This window comes from Beta vulgaris, chromosome 2 (genome assembly GCF_026745355.1).
Source record: "Beta vulgaris subsp. vulgaris cultivar EL10 chromosome 2, EL10.2, whole genome shotgun sequence".
NCBI classification, from domain to species: Eukaryota; Viridiplantae; Streptophyta; class Magnoliopsida; order Caryophyllales; family Amaranthaceae; genus Beta; species Beta vulgaris.
Window position 1 is genome coordinate 16818162 of NC_079203.1, and position 27596 is coordinate 16845757.

Here is a 27596-nt window from a genome sequence, read left to right on the forward strand (position 1 = left end):
GAGTTCAAGTTTATTACAAGTTTGTATATGACTGGATACAATTTTACTACATGTATCACTGTAATTTTAACATGCCATATAGATTTAACACCCTTTAAGAGAACCCCATTGTTATCGACAATATTACTTGGTTCATGTTTCCCTTTTGACAATCATACTTGGTTCGATTATGCTGCATTCTGCAATCTATGTTACTTGGACTCGGGTTCTCCTATCCGACATGGGTATGTGGCCAAGCATCTGACTAAGCTATTTTTTGTAACTTTTTTATGATTAAGGATCCAAAACGTGTATTCAATGTGAAATGAAGAGTCAGAGCAACAGACTTCAATTACATTCCTGACAAATAAGTAAGTGCTAACTGGTGCATCAATTGCTCCCTTTTATCTCTATTACTATTTCCGTCCGTTTTTCTTGAACTCTCCTCGAATAATTGTCTAAATTTCTGATAATGCTCTTCTACAATTTGGTCAGAACCTTGATAAATATATTAAAAGTTTTAAGAAGAAAAACTCTGACTAGTAATGGTTAACGGAGGGAGTATTAACTGTGGAGAAAAAACATATTAGATCTCTTCTCTTAATAAGAATTTACATTAATCCAAGCTCATAGTAACAATTCAGGGAGGGAGTATTACTTTTCTGGCTGCATGTAGGACTGACTTCATTTTATTCCGTATATAGCCTTTACAAGGTAGTGTAGATTGACATATATGTCAAAGTGAAGAATGAAGAATAATGAATTAATGAGACATACTTGAATGAGCAAAGCTTGATTCACAGAGGGGTTTTTCCCCTCTATTGCACCAAAAAAAAAAAAAAACTTGATTCCCAGAGGCACCCTTTTAACATAGAGAGTACCAGGCACTATTAAAGTGTATACATCCATTCGGATCACTTTTCAAATGCTGCTCTATCGAATAACACTCTTCAATATACACTTCTTCAAGCCGGGGAGGTAGGCCGTTGTCACCAAAGGATTCAAACTTGGGGCAACATTCAATATTGAATTTAGTCAAGCTAGAAAGGCCGGAACAACATATGGTTTTCAAATTCGAGAATCCCTTGATGCATACTTCATACAAGGAAGAGGGAAGATAAAGATCCGGACCTGGTATGCACCCTACTGGATCATTTATAGAACTGCTAACATTTTCAAGTGAAAAATATTGAAGAGAAGTTAGAAGGTGCAATCCCCACTCTTGTATTGGCTGTTTTATGCTTACTTTAAGATATAGAGCATTTAGGTTTTTGGGTAACCCCCCTGCTGGAAAACAATGGATTTTTGGACATCTTTCAATACTTAAATTTTGGAGGGAAGTAAAATAGTGCAACTCACTGGGGAGACGTTCCATATTTTTGCAGTCGAATAATTCGAGGTCTTTTAGACTGGGGAGGAGTAGAGCTGGTAATGATATGAGACTATGGCATCCCCCTATTCTTAATTTGGTGAGTTCACATGGAGCCTTTCTGGAAAGTTTAAGTCGTTCCGCTATATCTTCCAAAGGAGCAACAGATGCTGCTCTTATTGATCCCACAACAAAAGAGGAAGAGGTAGAGGAAGAGGACACTAACCCGTCACTAGTTTTCAGAATACTCTCCTGTCCATTATTCTGAAATTCAATAACCTGTAGCTTCTCGCAATAATCAATCTTCAATTGATGAAGTGTCAGTGGAATCTCACAAATAGAAACAATAGACTTGCAATCCTTGACATAGAGATTTTCAAGACAAGAAGAAGAAGAGGAAGATGATATCCTTAATTCCAGTGATTTTAGTTCACGGCAATGATCAATCTCCAGCTGACGAAGTGTCATGGGTAACTGGTTGATAGTAGTGAGAGAATGGCAATTGCCTAGAACGAGTTTTTTACAAAGATACGGGAAGTGACCAGGAAGGCCACTGAATTCCGAAATATCCCAAAGTTCCATAATTTCTGAACAAGAAATCGCTTCTGCAGAAGTAGATAGCACTTTACACTGGGATACCTTCAGCTGCTCTATCAAAGGAAGCCTTGGAAGTGAGACACTCAGCTCCATGCACTGTGAGATGCTCAGTTGTTTAAGAGAAGGGAGATGGGGAGGTATATCACCTTGCAGCAAAAAGCACTGACTAATTAACAGCTTTTCAAGGCAGGGAAATGCTTTATTGTTGTCAACCGATGAGTGCAGCCATTTCTCCCAAGATCCCACACCAATAAAACATAGATCTCTCAAAGCTGGAAAAGGAATTGAGCAATCAGGTCGGCCATAAAATTCCTCACCTACCTGCTCAATGCCATCCATGTCTTCAACCCTAAGAGTCTTCAACGTGGGTAGCTGTCCTAGTGGAGGCAAGCATTCACATTTCCTACATTTCACAAGCTTTATTTCAACCATGTTATTGAAAGAGGGGAATCCCAACCAAGCTGGAAATCTCAAGCCTCGGTACCCCTTTAACACACACTTTTGAATGCAAGTGTGAGGCTTCAGCTGCTCTACCACACCCCTAATGGTGTTTTCATCGACCTCATCCTGCTCTGCTTTACTGTCATCATACTCATCCCATATCAAACGCAGGTTATGCAGACCATATTTTTTATGTAATTGGGCTTCCTGTGCATCCTGGATCCTCTTCACATTTTTTAGTCCTGTGATAACGAGTTTGCCATGGAGATGATTCAACTTCCTCAGCTCGCCAATCCTGGAACCATCCCCAGCTGCTAACACAAACTTGTCTAAAGTTTGCAAGTTTATCAATTTCCCCATTCCTAGTGGCATCTCTTTTAGACATGTATGTTTAATGTACAGATGGCAAAGTTTCACCAGAAACCTAATATGTGGGACCTCCTCAAGCATGGAACAACGATCCAAGTCCATCGTCTGGAGGTTGCAGAGTTTGCTAATTGATTTTGGCAACACTTCTATCCGTTCTAATGAGAGCATAAGAAACCGCAAGTGTTTCAGATCACCTATACACTCTGGCAACTCTTCAATAATATCCGATATCAGGAATAGAGTGCGTACATATTGAAATCTTTTGACAAAATTCAAACTTTTGATTTTCAAACGAAAAATGTAATCATCGGACGGACAAATAAAAGTCCGCAACTGAGAAGCCAAGAGTTGATTTCCCAATGATTCATCTATACCATCCTCGGTGAGAAACAAATGGCGAGTTCTTTTAAGATCTTTTGGCCTATTCGTAGAGCCAATTACATAAGACAGGTCCCCTGCAGCCCATTGAGCCAAATCATGGACAAGGTCGTGCATAGTGAACTTTCTCGATTCTTCTTCTACAACAAATGGTAATGCCTCAAATAATGACCTTGATACTAGATCTAGGAAGTAGTTGTGGCCTGTATCTTCCATTCTAGCTATTTGACTTTCTGGTATGAAGCCTTGAGCCATCCACAACAATATGACCTCCATCTCAGTAAATCCATAGTCTTTCGGATATATGGAGCAATAAGCAAAGCAATGCTTTAGACGAGGTGGCAGATGATGATAACTCAGCATCAAAGCTGGTAAAAGAGTGCTCTCCTGACTCCAAACATTACTATTTAACATCTCTCTGCGCTGGCTCTTCTCCACTGTACTTTTCAAGAGACCTGCTAGAGCTTTCACAGCCAATGGCAATCCTTTGCACTTCTTCATAATATCTTCTTTCATCTCAGCAAGTTCGGCATCCTTATTTGTATGCTGCTGAAATAGATGCCAACAGTCATCGTCCGACAAACCTTGTAATTTGATGATGGTGCTGTGTGGATTTTTAATCATCATCCGTGCAATCTTCTCATATCTTGTAGTCATTATAACTTTGCTCCCTCTTGCCCCATCACGGAAAGGTATCTGTAACTGGTTCCAAATAGCATAATCCTCACTCCAGATATCATCAAGAACGATCAAGAATCTTTTGCCGGTTAGCACATGCTGCAACTTTTCTTGTGCTTGATTCAGGCTGCTAAAATCAACATTTTCACCAATGGCGGAGTTTATAATAGCTGTTGTTATGCGTGTCACATCAAAGACATCTGAGACACACACCCAAGCCTTGAGATCAAAGCGAGCCTTGACATGCTTCACATCGTTGTATACATATTGTGCAAGAGTCGTCTTCCCGATGCCTCCCGTTCCAACAATAGGAATCACATTATAATTATCACAACTTAGCTCTTCTCTTAACAAATTCTCAATAATCTCGTTTCTTTTATCATCCCTTCCATGAATGATTGGTTCACATACTAATGATGTGGTTTCCCGCCAGCCTCTTCCTAGTGCTTCAGTTGGGTGTGTAGCTTGCTTCATGCTGATAGTAGCTGAGAGACCCAAATCCCTAGCCTGCATCTGTATTTTTTCCAAGCGTAGGCTTATCTCTTTGATTGTGGATGAAACGTCTCCACCAGAGTATCGAAAATAATGTTCAGCTCCAGAACCACAAGCTATCCCTTTAAGCTGATCCAAGAAACAAAATAGTAGGACAAATAATTAGTTACTGATGGCATTTGCCATTTGCTTCCATCATAATTCATAAGGTAGTAAATTGCAAGTTCACATAATTTCATACGAAGAACAATAGACTTTTTGGAACACATGATTAGTAAATTTGGTTACGATTAAAGTAAATGAAATTCTTTTGTACTGATGGCGAAGAGTATCTAAACTATAAAGGGGTTGAGAGTTGACTTAGAGGGGATGAAGATTGAAGAGTAGGTAAATTGTAAAATAAAAAGCTTTTGGATTTTGTGTTCTAGCGAAGAGAAAGAGAGACAGGGGGAGAAAGTGAGGGGAGGGTGATGTTTGCAAGGGATGGGAAGCAGGAACGTTTCACTTTAGCTCGCGCAAGTCGTCCACTGCTGCAGCTCGCGCAAGTCGTCCACTACCTTCTTGCTTCTATTTGTTGCTGTTGTTTTTGTGGTGGTTGGAGGTGTTGTAGTTGGTGTGTGTATTTTTTTTTTTTTTTGTAATTTAGTTGTTAATTTCTATAGTTATATTGAGATTTTTTTTTGTATTTCATTGTTAATTTCTTTGTAATTTGTTGATGTTATTTTCGCTGGTGTTTTATCATTATATTTCTGTAATTTTGATATTGATTTGATATTTAGGTCTGTTCTTTTCGACATAAAACAGCTGAATTGAACTGAATTCAGTTGAATTAAATTGAATTGAATTAAATTAAGCTGAATTGAATTAAATTGAATGTAATAAATATATAAATAATATTCGAATAATAATAATATGAATATTAAATAATAATTATAATGATAAGTAATACTAATGAATAATAATAGTATTTTTAATATTTAAAATGATAATTATAAATAAATAATATTAATAATCATAAGTTAATAATAATTAATGATAATAATGATAATTAATAATTATTTTATATTATTTGTATTAATATATTAATACTTGATATGATTATATAATAACAATAATATCTAAGAAATAAATTAATATTACTATTTTAATAATTAGATTTAATAAATATAATAATATTTAGTAATAAAAATAATGATTGGGTCGGACCGTGCAAAATTGCATCATAAACTGTTTTGACGAGATTTGATTGGTTTATGGGCCAAAAAACGTGGGTTTATTTGTGCTTTTGAACTAAATCATGTTCCTCCTAATAATAATAGTAATAATAATAAGTAGAGCTGTAATAAACCGCAAATATGTAGGTGCACCAGAGACCATGGTGCTCTCTGTGCACATGTTTAATCACGACGTCGTTTAGGTGATTTTGTGCGTTTTGTTGTTAAGTCTATCTCCCTTTAAATAAATAAATAAAAAACATGAATTTTACTCCACATAAATTGCAATAGTAACCCAGTTTTTTTAATACGAATTGCGGCAACGGGTAACTACCCGATATTTGCTCACATAAGGAAGATATTTTTCATAAGGATTATCTACTACTTTTCAACTGATAAAGATATATATAGTCCAAGAGACAAGAATGGTAAAGAGAGAAAAAAAAACATATTTTCCATTAGAAAAATTATTCTAGAGGAAAGGCTAATTTATACCACCTCCATTTTTTTGATAGATTTCCCGTTTCTAAAAAAAGAACATGAATATATCAAATACAAAACAGCATATTGATTATAAAAGAACATATGTGTATATGACTTGAGAAGCAAAAAATTATGAAAATAGTCATAATAATGAATAAAAATATAAAAAGAACATGAAGTTCTAAAACAAAGAACATCATACTGATTATAAAAGAACATGATATAATATAATAATGAACAACATATGAACATATTGATTATAAAAGAACACGTACATATAATAGTTGAGAAGCACAAATCTATTAAAATAACAATAATGAATAAGGACATAAAAAAATGCATACTTTTTATCATCTCGTGGGAGTGATTTGCCACAATTCTTGAAAAGTTATCAATGTTTGCCAAAACAAAAATTAATAAATAATAGTAGTTTATTTTAAAAAAAAAGTTTAATGTGATATTATCATCTCCTGTGAGTGATTTGACGCAATTCTTTTTTTAAGAAAATTATTTCCTTTTCTTCAAGATTGCATTTTCAAGCTATGCGTTTTGGAGCAAGACCACGTAGAGGAAGGTGGTCTCTAGTCCACCATCCACACTTTGGTAATAAACAAAATAATATATAAAAATAATAATAATAATAATGATATAAAAATAAATAATAATAAGAGTAATTAGTAAAATAGACCAACATAATAATAATATTTAACAAAATGGTTATAAAAGAATGGAGCTAAACTAAACTGAACTAAGCTGAAGTGAACTGAAAATAAACTAGGGAAAACAGACACTTTGTTAGTAAATTCAAGTGATATTTGTTGGTTAATTTAAGTAAGATTTATGGTTAATTCAAGTAATTATTTTATTTTGATTTTAATTTGATAGTGATAAGTCTAATAGATTTATATTGGCTTGTCAATACAACAATAAAAGAAAATCACTTGCCTCTTTCTCATACTAAATCTATTATACTTTATTTAGATTTTATAAATGTATAAAATATCATGTTATTCAAAAAATATAATTATATATAGTACCCACTCATAAATAGACATAAGGGAATGATACAACATATATTTAGTAAAAGATAAAATTAATATATTGGATGAAATAAGACAAATTACAATGCAAGTCTGTGTGGTTAGGTCAGAATATGATTTTGCCGGGTACCGATGAGGGTAATCCCTAGTCAAATTTCGATTAGATCTGGAGATTGACACTCACATGTCAAACCAAGTTCAAGTCAGGTCGATATCAAATTTGTTTCTGCCACCATTAACCTAAGGTATCAACCGTATCACTCTCCCTTTATCTCTTCTACTCCATGATGACCTTGACTACCACCATAGCCACTACTCCTTCGCAATCACCACCGTCCACCCTCAAACCCCAGCAAAAATCCCGGCCAGCCATCGAAACCACCGGCCATCCCATCTAAAACCGCAGTCTCTCAATCTAAAGGTCCAGCCCAAAGGATATCCATCACACACCCGAAACTAGGGGTGTTAAAGAAAAACTGACTTGCAAAACCCAACCCACCGACCCGCTAAACCCCATAAAAAGAACCAGGTAATAAAACAAATTTTGCATTTTAGTGGGCCGCATACCAGACCCGGGAAAAGAGGTGTAAACCGGGATGGGTCACTAGGCCGGAATCTTATATATGACGAGTACTCGAAAATCCAAGTCTTTTGGTTTTTAATTTTTTTTTTCAGGTAAAATTAATTTTTTTTTCCCTCTCAGCTTGTTTGGTAGAAAGGAAAAGAAAGGAAGTACAAGAAAATTTGTTACTTTTCAATATTTGGTTTATTAGAAAAAAATTAAGTGAAAGAAAATGGGAGGAATTGAAAGGAAAGACTTTTTAATAAAATTTTACTTTCCTTTCCTCCCAAAAGTGAGGAAATTTGGAAGGAAAGAAAAAATTTATACCAAACATGAAACAATCCGTCTTGCATGGACCCGGTTCACACTAAAAATAGTGTGGACCAGGCCCAGGCACGTGACCGGTTAAGAAGTACTCACTTATACACTATATCAAAAATAGATACACTATATGATACATAGGTACACTATATCAAAAATAGATACACTATATCATAATAACTACGTACACTATATCATACAGAGGTACACTATATCATAACTAGGTACATTATATTCTATAGGAACACTATATCATAACTAGGTACACTATATCCTATAGGAAAATATTTACTTAAACGCATTACAGAAACATACACTATATCAAAAATAGATACACTATATCAAAAATAGATATATTATATTATACATAGGTACACTATATCATTTTAACATACACTATATCATTTTGACATACACTATATCTTTTTAACATATATACACTATATCATTTTAACATATACTATATTATTTTAACATACACTATATTATTTTAACATATACTATATTATTAACATACACTATATCATTTTAACATACATTATATCATGTTAACATATACTATATCATTTTAACATACACTATATCATTTTAACATACACTATATCATATCAATACACACTATCCTAAACTCATGTGATATGGATCGGGTGCACACTAATTAGTGTGCACCGGGTTCATATTAGTTTTTTTCAGTGGCGTATCCAGGATTCCAACCCTATGGGTTCGGAGCTGGTAAAAAAAACATTCATTCAATCAGATGATTGTTGTGACTTGTTTCCGGCACGATCCTATGGGTTCTTGTATGGGTTCTTGTATTGGGTTCTTATATTAGGTTTAGAGGTTCTCTTGAACTAGGAGAAGAACAAGCGGATGATTTTTGTGACTCGTTTCCCGCACGATCTTTCCAAAAAAATTCTAAACCCTTTATAATCACAATACAATCTACACAATAACACAAGCAAGAAATTTCAACAGTCTAGACACTACAAAGTTCAATCACATTAATCATTCATTTATCCACAATCCACAATCCACATTCATTCATTGAAAATTTATTCAACATTCAAAAATCACAATCCAAACTCCAAAGTCCACAATCCACATTCATTCATTCAACATTTAAATCTTAAATTCATAAAGCAACAAATTCATTCTATGAGTAAAAGACTAAACACTAAAATCTGAAATAGACAAATACATATTTCTAATTTTTAATCATCTAATGTGTAAAACACTAAAAATCTGAAATAGTAAAATTCATATTTAAAATAGAAGAATTGGGTTTGGGCTTTACTTTTCGGCTTTCAAAAGGCCGGAAAAGTTGCTGCCGCCTGCCTGCTAGTTCGCAGTCGGTCGTCGGCCGTCGCGGTGGGGAAGAAGGTCTCACGCTGTCACGGTGGCCTATGGTCGTCGCTAGCTTTGGCTCGTTGCTAGGGAGTTAGTAGTTAAGAATAAATATGATGTACACATGTTTAGTTTATGTATATATGCACTCGTGGTAAGTGGGTCGGGTAACACATTTATTAAATGGATCGGCAAGCCCGTATTTGGCCCAGGGCAAACGAGGCGGAAGCCCGGGGCCCCCTCCCCAAAAAAAGCTGATAGTTAATACTTAGGCCCAATAGATAAAAGATGGAAAGCAGTTTTAAAAAAAAATAATAAGTAAATAAAATCTTTCCTTTCCCAGTTTCCCATTCCTTCTTCATTCTCGGTCCCTTCATTCTCCCTTGTTTCAACTTCCAAATTAAACTTCCAATCAAAAAATTCAGCATCCAAAAAATCCTCATCTTTAAGATTTTTTTTTTATTCCACAACTTCTTTCCTGATTAATCTCCAAACAAATCTCCAATTTAGTCAAGATGAACTCAAACGATATTCTCAAAATTCGATTACCAACGGGATTAAAAACTCTAATTTTTCATATAAATAAGTCTTCTTCAATTGATCAAGGTTATGGAAGCAAATATTCAAGGTTATCACTCTTACTCTTTGAGTTTCAAATTTTCAATTTTTCATTCATTTTGCTACTGTACAATGTACATCACTCTTAATTCTTAGTCTTTTTTTTTTTTTTGAAAGAAAGATCTCAAAGTCTTAATTGGTGCTGATAGAGTATACCAATTCTTGCTATTGTAGTCTACACATTGAATTTATTATTTTGCTACTGTATATCACTTTTAATTGGTTCTAGAATTTTCATGGTATATCATTGATTTTTTTATTTTCCTACTGTTAACTGTACATCGATTTTTCTTTTTTAATTATATAGTTGGCTGATTTTTATTTGCAAATAATGATATGGCAGGTTTTCTTGTGGATGTTGTCTTGCTGATTTTTGTTTTATATTTGAGAGTGATGATCGACAACAAGTAGGATTCAGGTGCTTTCATTCTATATCTTTTGTTTCATTAGTTTACTGTATAATGTTGTGGCGTAAATATTTATCTGGTAGTGAAAAAAGGAAAAAGAGAAAACGAACACAAGAATTGATTGAATCACAAAAGGGAGCTATAAATAAATTCTTTTGTAGGCGAGTGGAAGAGCCTTCAAGTAGTGATGGATTGGGCTTAAAAACTGATAATAATCACCAATCTAATGAAAATTTGAGTGATGACAATCCCATTGATAGCAATGATGCCAATTTGAATGATGACAATGTGATTAACGAAGATACCGCCAATTTGAATGATGACAATGTGATTAACGATGATACCACCAATTTGAATGATGACAATGTGATTAACGATGATACGACCAATTTGAATGATGACAATGTGATTAATGATGATACTGCCAATCTGAACAATGACCATAATGCAACAAATGTTGATGTAGATATTGATGAACAATTCGTCCCTCCAATTGATATTTATGATCCTAGAAATTGGGGTATACTTGATAATAAAACTCGAGACATTTTGATTGAAAAAGGACCCCCTATGAGGGAATTGAGTCTCAAGTTCCCTAAAGATGATTTGTTTAGGCATTTTTCATGTGCTTATTATTTTAGAAAATTGAGTAATGAGGAGATTCAAGACAGAAAATGGTTGGTTTATTCCAAACATGTTGATAGAGTATATTGTTTTTGTTGTAAGTTGTTCTCTTCCCAAAATAATAGAAGTCTTTTAGCAAGTGGAGGGGTAAATGACTAGAAGCATTTGAGTGAGAAACTCAAACAACATGAGAATAGTGTTGATCATTTGACTAATATGAGTACTTGGAATGAAACAAGAGTGAGATTAATAAAAACAAAGGCATTGATAAAGATTTGCAAGAAGGAATTTCAAAGGAAAATGAACGGTGGAGACAAGTGTTAATAAGAATAGTATATGTTGTTAAATGTCTTTCTAAACATAATTTAGCCTTTCGTGGATCTAATGGAAAACTTTATGAGGATAGTAATGGTATTTTTTTGGGCTTGATTGAAATGATAGCTGAATTTGATTTGATAATGCAAGATCATGTTAGATGTATTCAGAATAAAGATATTCATTATCACTACCTTGGCCCTCAGATTCAAAATGAGTTGATTTCTCTTTTAGCCCATGGTGTTAGAACTTCAATATTAAGGATCATTAAAGGGGCAAAATATTTTTCTCTAATTCTTGATTGTACCCCTGATGTGAGTCATCAAGAGCAAATGACTTTGATAATACGATGCGTAAATAATAAGATAAAAATAGAAGAGTTTTTTTTGGAGTTCTTGAAAGTAGATGATACATCTGGATTGAGACTTTTTAATGAATTGTTAAATGTATGCAAGTCTCTTGATTTAGATGTTGATGATGTAAGGGGTCAAGGTTATGATAATGGTTCTAATATGAAAGGAAAACACCAAGGGGATCAAAAAAGATTACTTGATATAAATCCAAGGGCTTTATATATGACATGTGCTTGTCATAGTCTGAATCTCACTCTATCTGATATGGCACATTCTTGTGTCAAAGCTATTTCTTTTTTCGGAATTGTGCAACGAATGTACACATTATTTGCTAGTTCCACTAAAAGATGGCAGATTTTAGTTGATAATGTGAAAGATTTTACTGCAAAATCTTTATGTAATACTCGGTGGGAGAGTCGGCTCAAAAGTGTTAAAGCTATTAGATTTCAAGCACCTCAAATAAGTAACTTTGTCAAAACTATATGAATCTTGTGCTGATAATGCTAAGTCAAAAAGTGAAGCTGAAAGTTTGGGTAATTCTCTTGCAACCTTTGAATTTTTACTTGGCATGGTGATATATATATTGTGCTGATGATGCTAAGTGAAAAAGTAAAGCTGTTTTTGATTATATATATATTGTTGTTGTGATATTGCTAGGTATGAAAGTGAGCTGAGATGTTGTGAGTGGACTGTCTACCACATTGAACCAGTAAAAAAATTTTGGTATGAAAAAGATTGCAGACGTGCAAGTGGCAGCTCTGCAACTTGTTTTTGGGCAAATTTTGGCAATCTGATGCGGTTTTAGAATAAAACCGCATCAGTAAATTTGATTTTACTGATGCGGTTTTCCTCAATGATTAGTGACCTGCTGCGCCCCCACCTGATGCGGACCAAAATCGCATTTGAAAGACCAGTTTTAACCGCATCAGGTGGAATTTTTTCTACTAGTGTATGTACTACGAGAGACCAACATTCTGACGTTCTAACCAAGGCCTTGTCTCGGCCTCGTCTTTATGGTCTTCTATCCAAGATCGGACTTGTGTCCCCCTCGCCGATCTTGAGGAGGCATTTTGGAGATAAGAGTTGACATAGACATGTAGTCGATGTTTATCATCTGTTATAGTTCCACCCTATATTCTAGTAGATATTCTAGTATAATATTTCTTCTGTTATGCTTTGTTATATTGTAAACTTATCTCCTTAGTTTGTTATCTTGTATACTTATCATATCATGTATCTTAGCTTTATAGATGTATCACGTAGCTTATCCTCTGTATAAATATATCTTAGAAGTGTTAATGAAATATTTAAGCTTTTCATTTCTTCATTTATATCTTCCCTTCCCTCAAAAAATTAGAACGATTCATCTACTTATTCTCACTACCTTTCATATCTCACTGAAAAATATTGAGATTTCATATTCATATTCACACTAAACACCACGTTAATAATCCAATTATGGTGTTATAATTAACCTCATCAATGCTCCATTAATTTTTAGGATAATTTTGGTCTCTGTTTTGGTGGGTCTTTTAAGATTTTCATTTCGATGGAGTGGTAATGTTCAAAACTTCATGGGAAGGGTTGAAATTGGAGTTTATTTGGTTGACAAATTAAATAGGGTGCCTCAAATTTGATGATAATTGTTTACGTTTCATGTTCATGATTTCGTCCCAAAAATGTATTTGTCAACTAAATTTCTCAAAGATTCAGTTACATTTTTATTTGAAATTTGATCTGTGACGATGATTTTTTTAAGAAATTTGTGGGCTGAAGTTCTTGAATGATCCACTTTTCCTTTTTCTTTCCCTTTATTTTTTTTTCAAGACTTCTTCTACTACTTTTTTTGGGTTTTTAATTATTCATACTTCTTCTACTCCTTTTTCTGGGTTTTAAATTATTCATAAGAAATTTCAGCAAAATCAATCGTTTTCATCGAAATTCAATTTTACTATTTGTTTTGGCAAATTAGTGTAATTCATTTTTAGTGTAATTATTGTGTCAATGTTATATGTATTCGAAATTGATTTATATTTTATAATGTCTTTTTTTTGTTACAAACATGTAGTGATTTTTAAAATAATTGTTTCAAATTTATACCATACAATACAGACTTAAATTATTCATGTAATTCAAATATAAGAGTTGTTAGATTTTTTCAACTTATTTGAAATAACTTGCAAGATTTATAAGAATTATTTACCTTTTTGTAGAAGTTCTCAAATCGTCAACGGACAAATGTGAATCTCTCCGTCGAAATCGTATGTTTTTCTTAGTTTGTTAATGGACAAATGACGTTTTAGTGTTTTATTAATTTTTTTGAGTATGTAACTGTAAATGGTTCTTGGAAACGAAGTATGTAATGGCTAATGAGTTATAGTTTGTAATTGATTTTTCTTGTTTTTGTAAAGTCTCCTCATTTGAGTAATTTGTATAACGTGAATTATGCAATTCTATTGATTTCAGTTGCCTTGTGATTGATTGATAAAATTGTATTTCCGTTAGTTTTTTTTTTGAAGTTTTGTTTTGGTTGAAATCGATTTTGTAATTTAGAAAGGAAAGGGGAGTAAAACAGTCTTTTCAATGGGGAGACCATAGCTCTCCCCTTCCCTTATGTAATAGAGACTAGCAATTTATGCACGCAATGCGTTCCTCGCTTTTTTAAAACATAATTTATAACTTTTTTGGACATAAACAAAAGTAAAATTTGAACATTAGACATGTTTTTTTGGGCTAGCTAATTTTGTTGATTAAGCCTATATCACTTAACCAAATCCATCTTTTATTTATACTTTCTTTAAGATTTTTAAAATTAAAACTAATGAGCGATAAAAGAATGTTACACGGATTTATTAAGTATTTCTTATACTTTTATCAATGAAGTATTTTGTTTTAATTAAATCACATCACTTTGTTAATTGATTGTATTTATCTTTTTGATTTACTACTTGATTGTGTATTAATTGATCAAATATTTGATTGATATAATTTTTTTTGTTAATTTTTTTAAGCTATATTTTTTTGGTAGAGTTATTGATTTATTAAAAGGGTAATTAAGTAAATTTATTGGGGGATACGATAGCTCCCCGTTTCCCTTATATAATAGAGATTAATATTTTTTCTTTCTCTTTAGTAAACATATTATTTCTATTATGTACTACATATTATTTATCTTAAAACTTTGTGTGCAAAATATTAAGTAAACTAATAAATAAAACTAAGGAATTAAAACATTATTTTAATAAAATTAAGTACCAAAAAGAAAATTAGGGAGAAATCATATGTACTAGTGTCACCTTCTAACTTTTTATCATTGTGTGTTTGTGTAAAATTACTTTTGATGGGTGCCGTTTAGAATTTTGTAAGTGTAACTTTTCTTTTTTATCAATGTGATATGGTTGTATATATTTTGCAAAACTATTGGGTCAGACCGTCTGACCCAATGTGTTTGGTCGGACGGGTTGAGCCCAAAATATTCACAGAAGAAATTAGAGATTATGAAATTTCTTCAATGTCAGTTCTCCCAAGTCCCAACAATCAGCTTCATCCCAAAGTCCTTCAATGTCCACCAAACTATCACTAGTAGAAAAAGGTCAATTTGCGTCGCACAAACACGGAAACGACGCAAAAATATTATTTGCGTCGCATGCAACAATGAATCGACGCACAAGACGAACTATGTGCGTCGTATGTAGCTAACAAGCGATGCAAATCATCTATGTGTGTCGCATGATAATAAAGTAATCTGCGTCGGACCCTTGGCCCATCCGACGCAGATCGGCCCAAATCCACAACATGCGCGACTTTAAACGACACTCCTCTCACCAATTCTCTCAAACCCTAACTTCTCTCAAACCCTAACTTCATCTCTCTCTCTCACCTACCGTCATCTCTCTCTCACCTTACCTTCGTCTATCTCTCACCCACCTTACCTTCGTCTCTCTCTCACCCACCTTACCTTCGTCTCTCTCACCCACCTTACCTTCATCTCAACAACGAAATCTCCGGCATTCATCATCGGATCTGAAATTCATCTTCGTATTTTCGGATCTCCGGCATACAAGTCGACGAGTTCATCTTCGAAACTCAACGAGTTCGTCTCTCTCTCTCCCTCCCTCTCCCTCTCTTTCACTCGCCGAAATTCATCTTCGAAACTCGACGAGTTCGTTTCAGTTCGCCGAAAATGAAGGGAGTTGAATTTTGATTTCGAAACTCGACAAGTTCGTCTCTCTCTTTCAGTTTGCTTCAGTTCGCCGAAACTCCACGAGTTCGTTACAGATCAGGGGAGCCGAGTTGTGAAGGTATTTTTTCTTTTTCTTTATTTTTCTTTATGTCTGATTTTTTTGTTTATTTTTTTGGTTGAATTTTGATTCTTAATCTTTTCTCGTTTTCAGATCTGGTTCTTCTCGAAGTCTTGCGTTTGAGGTGAAGATCTGGATTGTTATGAAGATTGCGTTTGAGTTTTGTATTTTTATTTTTAATTTTATCTCCCCTTCATCTTCTGGTTAGGGTTAGAATTTCTTTTTTCTATTTTTGATTTAGTTTCTTGATTGTTCTCCATCGTTTGTTATTTTTTTGTATATTTTAGTTTTAGATCTGATGTTAGTGGTAATGGTGATATTTTTTTCTTGTATTTTTTTCAATTAAAATTATATAAAACCATGTAACTTATAGTATTTTTTGCTGTTTTTCTTGTATTTTAGATCTGATTCTTCATTTCCTTTTCAATTACTGCACACCATGTAACTTCTAGTTTGTTGTTTCTGTATCACTACCAACTTCACTTTCTATGCTTTCTAGTTTTTTTTTAATAAAAAAAAAAAATTTTTTTTAAAAAAAATTGCAATTTGCGTCGCACGTGGCCCAAGGTGCGACGCAAATTACTCATCTGCGTCGCACCCTAGGCGATGTGCGGTGCAAATTACCCTTTGAGCTTGGTGATTTGGGCTGGCAAGATCCACTTGCGTCGCACCGTATACAGGTGCGACGCAAATAGTGAACCATCTGCGTCGTTTTCGCATACGACGCAGATCGTTTCTGAGTCATTTGCGTCGAGGGCTTTGGCGTCGCACCAAAGTCCGACGCAAATAGGCGCCTCACATCCGACGCAAATTGCCTTTTCTGTACTAGTGTATTGAAACCCACAAAAACCATCCTTCTCTCTCCTCACTTCCTTCGCTCCATTAACTCGTCGGGTAATTTGTCGAAAACACTTCCAGCAAAACTTAAGATTTCAAGTCTTCTTACACTTCCGATCATTGACATGTCTCCTTTTAGTATCCATCTTCTAAGATATAGAGTTCGAAGATTGGTAAGAAGTTGGAGAGAAGATGGCAATTCTAATACAAGGAGAGGAGATGTTATTACTGTCATGTCTAGAACCCGAAGAGTGGTCATCCCATCAAAGCAAGTGGGTCTGACAATTTTCAAATAAGTGCGCTGAGCCAACAATAGCATTTTGATTTCATCTCTTATCTCCATTGAGAAAACTATATACTTTCATTTAGAGGTAACTTACTTTCATTTAGAGGTAAGTTACTTTCATTTAGATGTAACTTACTTTCATTTAGATGTAACTTACTTTCATTTAGACGTGAGTTACTTTCATTTAGAGGTAAGTTACTTTCATTTAGAGGTAACTTACATCCAACTGAAAAAAAATTTAAAACCAACTGAACAAAAATTGAAACCAACTGAAAAAAATTGAAACCAACTGAAAAAAAAATTGAAACCAACTGAAAGTCGTCCGACCAAAGATTATGGTCGGACGGTCAGACACAATACCTTCTCATATATTTTTTATGGGGCTTTACATATATACACCATCTCTTGGTAAGAAAAAAACCCTTATTAGATCAACACCTTTCGCATGTCAGTTTCCAATTATACAGGTTAACGTTTGAGAGCAGGGAAAATATAAGGAATCCTTACTCCCAAAGAAAAGTAAATATAGGGATTCAAATTTGTAACCTACAAGTCATAAGGTGAGTTTACCACCACTTATATCAAGCAAGCTTGGTGATATAGTTATATATTAGGGTTTTTTGTCCCAAACTACCTAAACTTCTAGCCACTTTGTGACAAACTACCTTAAATACTCAAAACTGTCCAAAACTACCTGAATTATACAAAATCGTTGTTGACCCATTCCTTGATGGTTTTGGGGGAAGTTTACCGCGGTTTTATACGTATTTTTATGCGTATATTTATACGAATACGTATTCTTATACGTATTTTAGTATTTAAATATATTTTTATGCGTATTTTTATACAAATACGTATTTTTATACATATTTTATACGAAATACGTATAAATATGTTTTTTTAATGACACAAAAATCGAGATTATCCGGGAACGCAGTTCGGGGCTAATCGGGTCGTTTTTTGCAAATTCCGACCTTGAAACGGAACCCTTAAGGGTGGGGTCAAAATGACACGTAAAACCTTGAACGGACTATTTTTTTTTCCTGACACGTAGATCAACGCGCGCAAATCGAGGCTATCGAGGAACGCAGTTCGGGGCTAATCGGGTCTCTTTTTGCAAATCCGAACCTCGAACGGAACCCTTAAAGGTGGGGTTAAAATGTCCCATAAAACCTTGAACAGGCTATTTTTTTCCTGACACATAGATCGATGTGCGCAAATCGAGGCTATCCACAGTTCGGGGCTAATCGAGCCGTTTTTTGCAAATTCAGACCTCGAAACGGACCCACTTAAAGATGGGGTTAAAACGAATCGTAAACCCTTGAACGAGCTATTTTTTTTCCTAACACGTAGATCGATGCGCGCAAATCAAGGCTATCCAGGAACGCAGTTCGGGGCTAATCGAGTCTTTTTTGCAACTTCCGACCTCGGAACGGATTCCTTAAGGGTGGGGTTAAAATGACCCGTGAAACCTTCAACCGGCTATTTTTTTTCTGACATGTAGTTCGATGTTCGCAAATCGAGGTCGTTTTTTGCAAATTCCGACCCCGAATCGCCTCGATCTATGTGTCAGGAAAAATAGCCCGTTGAAGGTTTTACGGGTCATTTTAACCCCACCTTTAAGGGATCTGTTTCGAGGTCGGAATCTGCAAAAAACGACCCGATTAGCCCACAAGTGCGTTCCCGGATAGCCTTGATTTGCGCGCATTGATGTACGTGTCAAGAAAAAAATAGCATGTTCAAGGTTTTACGTGTCATTTTAACCCCACCGTTAAGGGGTCGGTTTCGAGGTCGGCATTTGCAAAAAACGACCCGATTAGCCCTGAACCGCGTTCCCGGATAGCCTCGATTTACATGTCATTAAAAAAATATATTTATACGTATTCCGTATAAAATATGTATAAAAATACGTATTCATATAAAAATACGCATAAAAAAATATAATACTAAAATACGTATAAGAATATGTATTCGTATAAAAATAAGCATAAAATACATATAAATACTAAAATACGTGAAAGAATACGTATTCATATAAAAATACGCATAAAAATACGTATAAAACCGCTGTCAACTTCCCCCAAAACTATCAAGGTATGGGTCAACAACGGTTTTGTATAATTCAGGTTGTTTTGGACAATTTTGAGTATTTAAGGTAGTTTGTCACAAAGTGGCTAAAAGTTTAGGTAGTTTAGGACAAAAAACCTTATATATTACAAGAACTTGGATATAGCAGTCACTTTTTTGATGTTAGTAGGGTCCTTTTTCTGTTATACAAGATATATATATATATATATATATATATGTATATATATATATATATACATGTATATATATATATATACATGTATATATATATATATATACATGTATATATATATATATATATATATATTTTATACACAATTTGTTTTTTTAGTAGATTAAAGTAATCGAATTAAAAATAGAGTTGGTACTTTTTAGCCAAAACCTTTTCTCACATATTTTTATTTTGCCAAGTGGGTCCATGTGCCCCACTCACTTACAGATACATCAGCCACTAGGGGAAGGGGACGAGGGTTTTCGTGTGGCATGGGTGAGGGGACTGGGGAGGAGAGAGAAATAGGAAGGGGGGGGGGGAACCAGTAAAGGAAATAAAAAATTAATTAGTTAAACCAGTCACAAGATAACTGTTTAACGTATCCAAAGTTGTAACCATTGAGATTAATCAAAATTGAGATTGCAAATGACAAAACGTCATTGTTTTGGAATTGTTCCGGATAATTTTTCCTATAATATAAAATTTATTAACTTAGTAAAAATTAACTTTAGTGGAATCATTAACTATTGTAATAATTTTTTTTTTACACAACGACAATAAATTTAACTAAGTTAGTGTTTGGAAACTCTAGATTCATTTCAATTCTTTGATTTCAATTTTGGGAATTGAAATCCTAACATTAAGTTCCAATTCATTTGTTTGGCAAAGCTAAGAATTTAAAATTCATGATTTCTAATTACTGTGTTGTTTTTTAAAAAAATTAACTATTAAACTTCTCCCTACTTTTAAGACAGTTCGTCTTGTAAGAAACCGTCTACTTTAAGTTTAAAATTAGACACGGTCCCAGTCCAATACTAAAAAGAGAAAAAGTCACCTTTTTTTTAATATAATAACCAGTTTAATCTATTTAAAGACCAATTTAATCTATTTCGTAATCAGTTTAATCTATTTAGTAATTATATTTTCTAACTCATTTAGTGACTAGTTTATTCCATTTATTGACTAGTTTAATCCATTCGGTAAGACTACTAAGGTTATGTTCAGTTCACCTTATTTTTGCTTATTTCAGATCTAATCAGATCAGATCAAAAAAAATAAGTTCAGATCATATCAGACCAGATCAGACCAGATCAGACCAGATCAGACAAGATTAGACCAGATCAGATCAGACCAGACCAGATCAGATCAGTTCAGATCATGCTTATATTTAAAAACTCATTATTATTATTAAATATCTTTCATTACATATTAGCAAAAATTATAATAATTGAATATTAATAAAGCACTCATTGAGACGAATCAAATAAGACCCCACATGACTATTTTTTTTCTTATATATTGAGAAAAATCTAAAAGATTCTATCTAATTGTGAATAGTGTCAAGATTCTAAGTGAGAAAGATAAAAAAATACAAAGGGAGTATTATTATTTACTAGTACATTTGTTCAAGAGAATTATTATTGTTGTTGTTGTACTTGTTAATATTGATAATTATTATTAATCTTGTTGTGGCCATTATAAATGTCATTGTTATCATTATATTAAGTTATTTTTGTTGTTATTAAATAATAGAAAATTAAAAGCCACGTGTTAAGAACATAAGATTGACACAAAAATAAGAAATATATGAAATATGATATCTCAAATTCATGACAACGAAACTACTAAGTTCGGATTACATTTCAAAATAAGCTAAGTGTGAGATACAAATTATAAATTTAGATTCGGTATACCTCTTCCTACCGAATTCCAAATCTCTCTAGCTATTTGAAGTTGCACGATATTTATTTCTTTTTTGCTCAAGTCATAGTTGTTTGTATATCTCATTTTATTTTATATGGAAAAAAAAGAGTTGAGCTTGCCGACTTCTCAAGTGTGAAACATTTTTTTAAAGGGAAAGTGTGAAACATTGTATAAGTGCTCTTATAAATTAATGACTTGAGTTATATAATTACTTTTAGTAATAATAATAATAATAATTATAATTATTATTGTTTTTCTTATAACAATGATAATAATAATAATAATTATTATTAATAATAAAAGTTGTGTAAAAGTTGTAATAGAAATAAAATGATAATAATAATAATACTATAAAGAAGATCTTATAATGTATTGCATAATAATGATTTACAAAGTAATAATATAATAGTAATAATATATTTTATAAAAAATAAGATCTTGTAAATCAAATCAGTTCAGATCAGATCAGATCAGTACATATTAGATTAGATCATATCAGATCAGATCAGATCAAAAAAAAAAGTTCAGATCAGATCAAATTAGAAAAAATAAGTTCAGATCAGATCAAATTAGAAAAAATAAGTTCAGATCAGATCAGATCAGATCAGATAAGTTCAAATCAGAAAATTTCAGGTGAACTAAACATAGCCTAAGTTAGTTTTATGAAACTGACAGTTGTAGTTCGAAAATCAAAAACACAAAGGAAGGAGAAGATAGAGGATGACTAAGATAGTATTAGTTTAGAGTGAAATGGGATGAACTTGTTAGAAAAGTTCAATCTTGAGTTCGTGTAATTTAATGTTAAAATTAAACTCTATATTCTAATAATTTGTGATGTTAAAGATTCTTCCTTCTTTCTCTCTCCTCTTTCTTTCCCCATATATCTGTAACTTTTTGCAGAATCCATGGTTGCAATGGAAGCAGTACTGAACAACATGAAACTTTCATTGTCTAGTTGTTGACAATGCGAAATTGAAAATTGTACAACACTAAAAAATAACATCGAGGTTATCGAAATTGGAGATTTAAAGAGAAACACGAAGCTTGAATAAGCAAATCCATGATTGAAAAATAGGGTAAAATTTTAAATTATATATAAAAAAAAGATCGTTGAGAGAATGTAATAAGGATTTGGTGATAGATGAGATATGGAGAAAAGAAAAATAAAAATGAGAGATGGAGGAGAGTGATTTGCATATTACCAGTCACTAGAGGAAGGGTGAGTAAGAGTTGGTAGATGAGCTTCACCAAGGATTTTGAAATGACTTATATTTAGTTATGTATTTGTAAATCCTTAACTTAGCCCATCAGTTTAACAGAGGTATGAAATTGACTCAAATCCAAATTCAAATACTTTGGATTTCCAAACAACTTAATTGGATGAAATCTAACATTTAAAACGAAATGCTTATTCCCAAATCGAACATAAAATTGAATATAAATATATTGAGTTACTTGTGTATATTATTTTTGCAAATACTCTGTGTATATTGCTTGTGATAGTTTCCTTGTATATAAGACTCTTAGAGCATCCATAATGGAGAGGATTTCATCTCCTTTTAGCTCTCTCTTTCCTCAAAAAGCAGCTCCTCTCCATTATAGACCAAAGCAAGATGATCCTCTTAGCAAGAGGATCCTCTTAGCAAGAGGATTGAAGGAAATCCTCTTTTTGTATATGAAATGGAGCCTCAGCTCTTGTGCCGAAGAGGATGATGACTGAGATGCAAAACACAACTTCTTCCCTTTGTTTTGCTGCGTTTTCACAAGAAATGCTGAATTTTTTTTTCTTTTTTTTTCTATAGTGGGCCCACTTGATAGTTGTTTTAGTTTGTGGGGTATGTGTAAAGTAAGAAGAAGAGGATCCTCTCTGTTGTAGAAAAATATATGGAGATGTTAAAAGGAAGAGGATGAGTTAGTGGGAAATGAGGTGGAGGAAAGAGAAAATGAGGTGTCAAGAGGAGAAAAGGAGAAAGAAAATATAAGAGGAAGAGGAGCTCCTCTCCATTGTGGATGCTCTTATGTAAAGTATAAACAGGAGAGGATCTAATGTGAGTTCAGTGGGTTCAACTAAATCCACAAAAATACATGAAAAAAACTAGATGAAATAAGCAAAAGAAACAAAAGTTTACTCATTTGCTAAACGACGCCCTACATACCATATTTTTATACTGTATTTATATACTTTCCTAAACCCACCTCCAATTTCAAAAGTTCACTCCCCGCTACACCGCCAACACCACCAAATCCGACACACCACCACCACCACCACCGCACCTTCTTCTCCACGACACCACCACCACCACACCTTCAAAAACCGATACCAACTTCAATATCTGGCCATTCTGGTTTAAGTAAGTTTGTTTTTCGATAAAGAAAGTCCGACAAGAGTTTGATGTATGTAGTATTGCTTGTTTTTGCAGTGTGAAAATGCACTGAAGGAGGAGACTGTCAAGTTCCAATCAGCTTATGAGAAATTCAGCAAAGAGAAAGCAACATATCTTCAGGCAATAAAGGGTAATTCTCCATTCATGTCAACCTACTGTTGCATGAATATTTGACAAACCACTATAAGAAACCATAACACAATTTGTAAGCGAGATTACTTGGCAGAATACGTTTGAATAGTAGCAATGACAATTAGGTAATACGCCTCATTTCCTTGTTTTCTTCTCTGTTTTTTTCTTTTACAAAAAATTTCAAAAAATAAGGGGACGCCTACCAAGGACGCCCACCACCGGTGGAGGCGTCCTTGGCAGGCGCTCCACCACATGGTGAGACGCCTGCCAAGGACGCCTCCTTATTTTCTGAATTTTTTTTTTCTAAAAAAAGGGAGGCGTCCACCAAGGACGCCCCACCACCGGTGGAGGCGTCCTTAGCAGGCGCCTCACCATGTGTGGTGAGGCGCCTGCCAAGGACGCCTCCTTTATTTTAAAAAAAAAATCAGAAAAAGGGAGAAAAAAGGGAGAGAAGGAGGTGGTGGTCTGTCGGCGGTTCTGGTGGTGGTGGTGGTTGTGGTGTGTGGGAAGTAAACTTTTGAAATTGGAAAAGGGGTTAGGGAAGTGAGTTAAGGAGAGGAGAGAGAAAAGAAATGCAAAGTAGATAAATACAGTATAAAAATACTGTATTGAAATTGTAGGGCATGGTTTACAGATATAATAATGACGCATCCCTTTAGTTCAATTAGATAAGTCTTGGCTCACTGATTAACAAGCTGCGTGTTGAACTTTTGAACCCAATGTGCTGAAGGTTCGAGTCCCAAAATAGCATTTTCTTATTTTATTTTTGTTCTTTTTGCCAACTCCTCCTGTAGGTTGTAATACTTCATTTTTTTTTTCTTTTATTTACTCTTTCAGTTCTTGACTTTTTGTCCTGTTCTTTTGATTTCTTTTCATTTAAGTTTTTTAATCTCATTTTCTTTTTTTAATGTCTTTCACTCCTCTACCTATTAAATTTTAGATTATTTTCTTCTAATTTTATATTTTGCAAATAGTTAATGTATCTTGTATATAATAAATATCTATATTTCAATGTTTAAATTAGTGATAACCAATTTTTAATTATGTTGAAAACTGTTCTATTTGTTCCAGAATAATCTGAACTTATTCTTTGCTTTCTAGTTCTAAATTGTTTAGAACACTTTTATTTTTGAAATCATCCTTCTTTATGAGATTGCTTTTCAAACACCACTTTGGTACAAATAATTGATATTACAAAAATTATTAAAAGAGACGGCCTAATTTTAATATAAAAGTAGACTTAGTTGATAAATGGATTAAACTAGTCATTGAAAGAAATTAAATTGTGTTTGGGAATGATGATTTCATTTTAATTGCTTGATTTAAAATCAAGGAATTCAAATCCTTGAATCCAAATACACATACTCTAGTTTGGGAAAAACTAAGAAATTTAAATCTACAATTTAATTTCATCTTTTTCCAATGAGCTACTCATAACGATTCAAGAAAATCGTCAGTGAAGATCAGTAGGTGGAGGAGAGAGAAAGAGCAATAGCTGGGGGCTTTTAAAAGGGGAGAGAGAAAGAGTGATAAATGTTTTGAGAAGTAAGCTGTGCAATTTCAAATGACAAGAAAAATCATGTCATTCCAATTTCCTCATTTAATGGGTTTTTCTCAATAAATCTTGAATTTGTGATAAATTTTGAATTTCAAATTCTTACTCGTCCAAACAATGGAATTGATAGGTCCAGGAATTGAAATGAAATTCACCTATCCAAATATATTAGAGCAACTCCAATGGTTGCTCTTAGGTCCTAGCTTGCAATTTTTCAAAAGTTAGAGCTACTAGTTCTATTGTTGGAGAGAAAACAAGCTTGTTGCTTTGTGAAGCCAAGTAGCTCCAAAAAGCTACTTGCTTTGTCATTTTTTTTGGACCTTCCTTTCACTTTACTCTTTCACATTAAAAATTGTTGTATGGTGATGACATGTAGGACCTACAAAAACTACAAGTGGTTGTAGTTTTCCAATGGAAAAGGTTGTAGCTTAGAAATATTGTAGTTTGAAAAGCTGATGTGGCACACAAAACTACAAGTAGTTATAGCTTGCCATTGTGGGTGCTCTTACTAATTATTATTGGGTTAATTCTCTTTTTAATGTTTGACTTACTATTGCCTAATTTTAATTTAAAAGTAGACGGTTTCTTATAAGATAAACTTTTAATATTATTTTAAAAAAAATGTAATCCAACGGGTTAAATTCATAGTTATAAGTAGTAATTTAGAATTTAAATAAACATATTAGAATATTTTAATTAATCTAATTTGATTTTTTATAACGACTTCGAACACACCCCCACCATTATATATAAATCCCATAGAAAGCAATGAGAGATGATAGAGGAGAGAGGAATACATACCCTATGTTTGGCAGAGTGGAGAAATCTGAAGTCCCATAGGTTAGTACCATATTGATCATCTTCATGGGTTCGTTTCAAGTAATGAAGTTGAGCTTCAGTGGCAAAATCATCGAGAATATCCTCCAAGTCGTAAGCCAAATCTTGGAGATCTTCCAGCCATACCTTCACTGCATTATTCTCAGTTTGGCGCTGTTCAGCGTCAGTGAGCAGCGCAGCAATCATTCTCAGAGTTTTCTCCCATTGATCTTGAATGGTTTTGGAATCTATTTTATTTCCCTTCACCAATTTCAGGAACTGATTTATCCCATTGGAGCTAAGCTTCTCAATGAGTATTTCGACAATTACGCGTACAATTATCTCCGCCATTTATTTTTTCTGTATCAGATATATTACAGCTATAGACTCTTTATATAGTGAGTGAGGCTAACCCCTAACTATTCACTTGCAAAGTTTGGGGGCCCACATGTTCAATAAAAAATAATTGCAAACCAACCCAATTATCAAAAAAAATTAGGAATTGGAGTTGGCTAAAGTGGTGAGGTTTCTCATCGTCCTTAACAAGGTCTCAAGTTTGATTCCTATACCAAGCATTCCCTTGGGATTTAAGAGGGTGTTTGGTTCATATAATGGTATAGGTTTGGAATCAGGAATGAAACTAAGGTGGTATGGGTTTGGAACTTGATACTTAGGGGTTGTTTGGTTGAACTTATTTGGATGGATTGGAATGGATGTCATACTATTAAAAATCATACAAGTGTTTGGTTGAGGTAATTTGGTATGGAACCTCATACTCCTTGGATTCTAATTCCACCCCAAACCCCCTGAATCTCATACCCACCAACCCCACAAAGTTTCTAACTCCATTCCTACAAGTATCAAACCCTAAAGTAGAGGAACAAAAATTTCAACTACCTATTTCTTCTACTCTAGCATTGTCAAACCTCTTCTTTGTTTATTGCTTTAATATGATACTGCTTCATCTTCTACTTTCTTTTCTTTTTTTTCAGGGTATTTTTTTCTTTTTCTTTTCTTCTGGGTATTTTTTTCTTTTTCTTTTCTTCTGGGTCTTTTTTTGTCTGGGTATTTTTCTTAGAATTAAAAATAAAAAAATAAAAATTTAAACTAGACTTAGAAACCATTCCAAGATTAGACCAAACACTTTGAATGGACATATGATCCATTACAAGATTGAACCAAACAATTTAGAATGGGTATGGGTATATGAATCCATACCACCCTGGTATGTATCTCCATACCATTCCATTCCAGTTTTCTGAACCAAACAGACCCTTAATGCATTGTGTTTGGTTTCATTTAGGAATGAAAAATCTTCTTTTATTTGATACATAGAGGTAAAGTATGAGTCATACCCACCTCCCCCCATGGGTTTCTAAACCCCATACCTTATGGGTTTGAGGTATGAGTTTAAAATTTAGAAATAAGTTAAACAAACACTAGGTATGGGTTTTATTCATTCCAAACCCGGCCCATACCTCATATCTAAAACTAGTGAACCAAACATCCCCTAAGGGGGTTTGGGGGTGTTTCGCTTGTAATGGATCTACAGATGAATGTCCTGTGCAAGGACATTTCAGAGGAGTTTTTCTTACCAATTTTTTTTTAAAATAAAGTTATAGACAAAGTTTTGAGTCACATTTTCGCGCATGGCACGTGACATACTTTAATTTTGTCAATTGGTTAAGAGTTCGTATT

The 27596-nt window shown here is 33.6% G+C and overlaps 1 protein-coding gene across 2 annotated transcripts; it reads right to left on the reverse strand.

Moving 5' to 3' along the window:
• Window positions 1-633: 633 nt before the first annotated feature.
• LOC104887349 (putative disease resistance RPP13-like protein 1) lies at window positions 634-26263 on the reverse strand. Of its 2 annotated transcripts, XM_048638569.2 has the most exons (3): window positions 25884-26099; window positions 9218-9353; window positions 634-4432 (listed from the first exon to the last, which is right to left on the reverse strand). In XM_048638569.2, the coding sequence occupies exons 1-3, from the start codon at window positions 25946-25948 to the stop codon at window positions 845-847; spliced, it is 3789 nt and encodes a 1262-aa protein (XP_048494526.1). In that variant the 5' UTR covers window positions 25949-26099; the 3' UTR covers window positions 634-844. The 2 variants fall into 2 exon arrangements, with proteins under 2 accessions (XP_048494526.1, XP_010670268.1); XM_010671966.4 differs by lacking the exon at window positions 9218-9353 and having other exon boundaries at window positions 25884-26263.
• Window positions 26264-27596: the final 1333 nt, after the last annotated feature.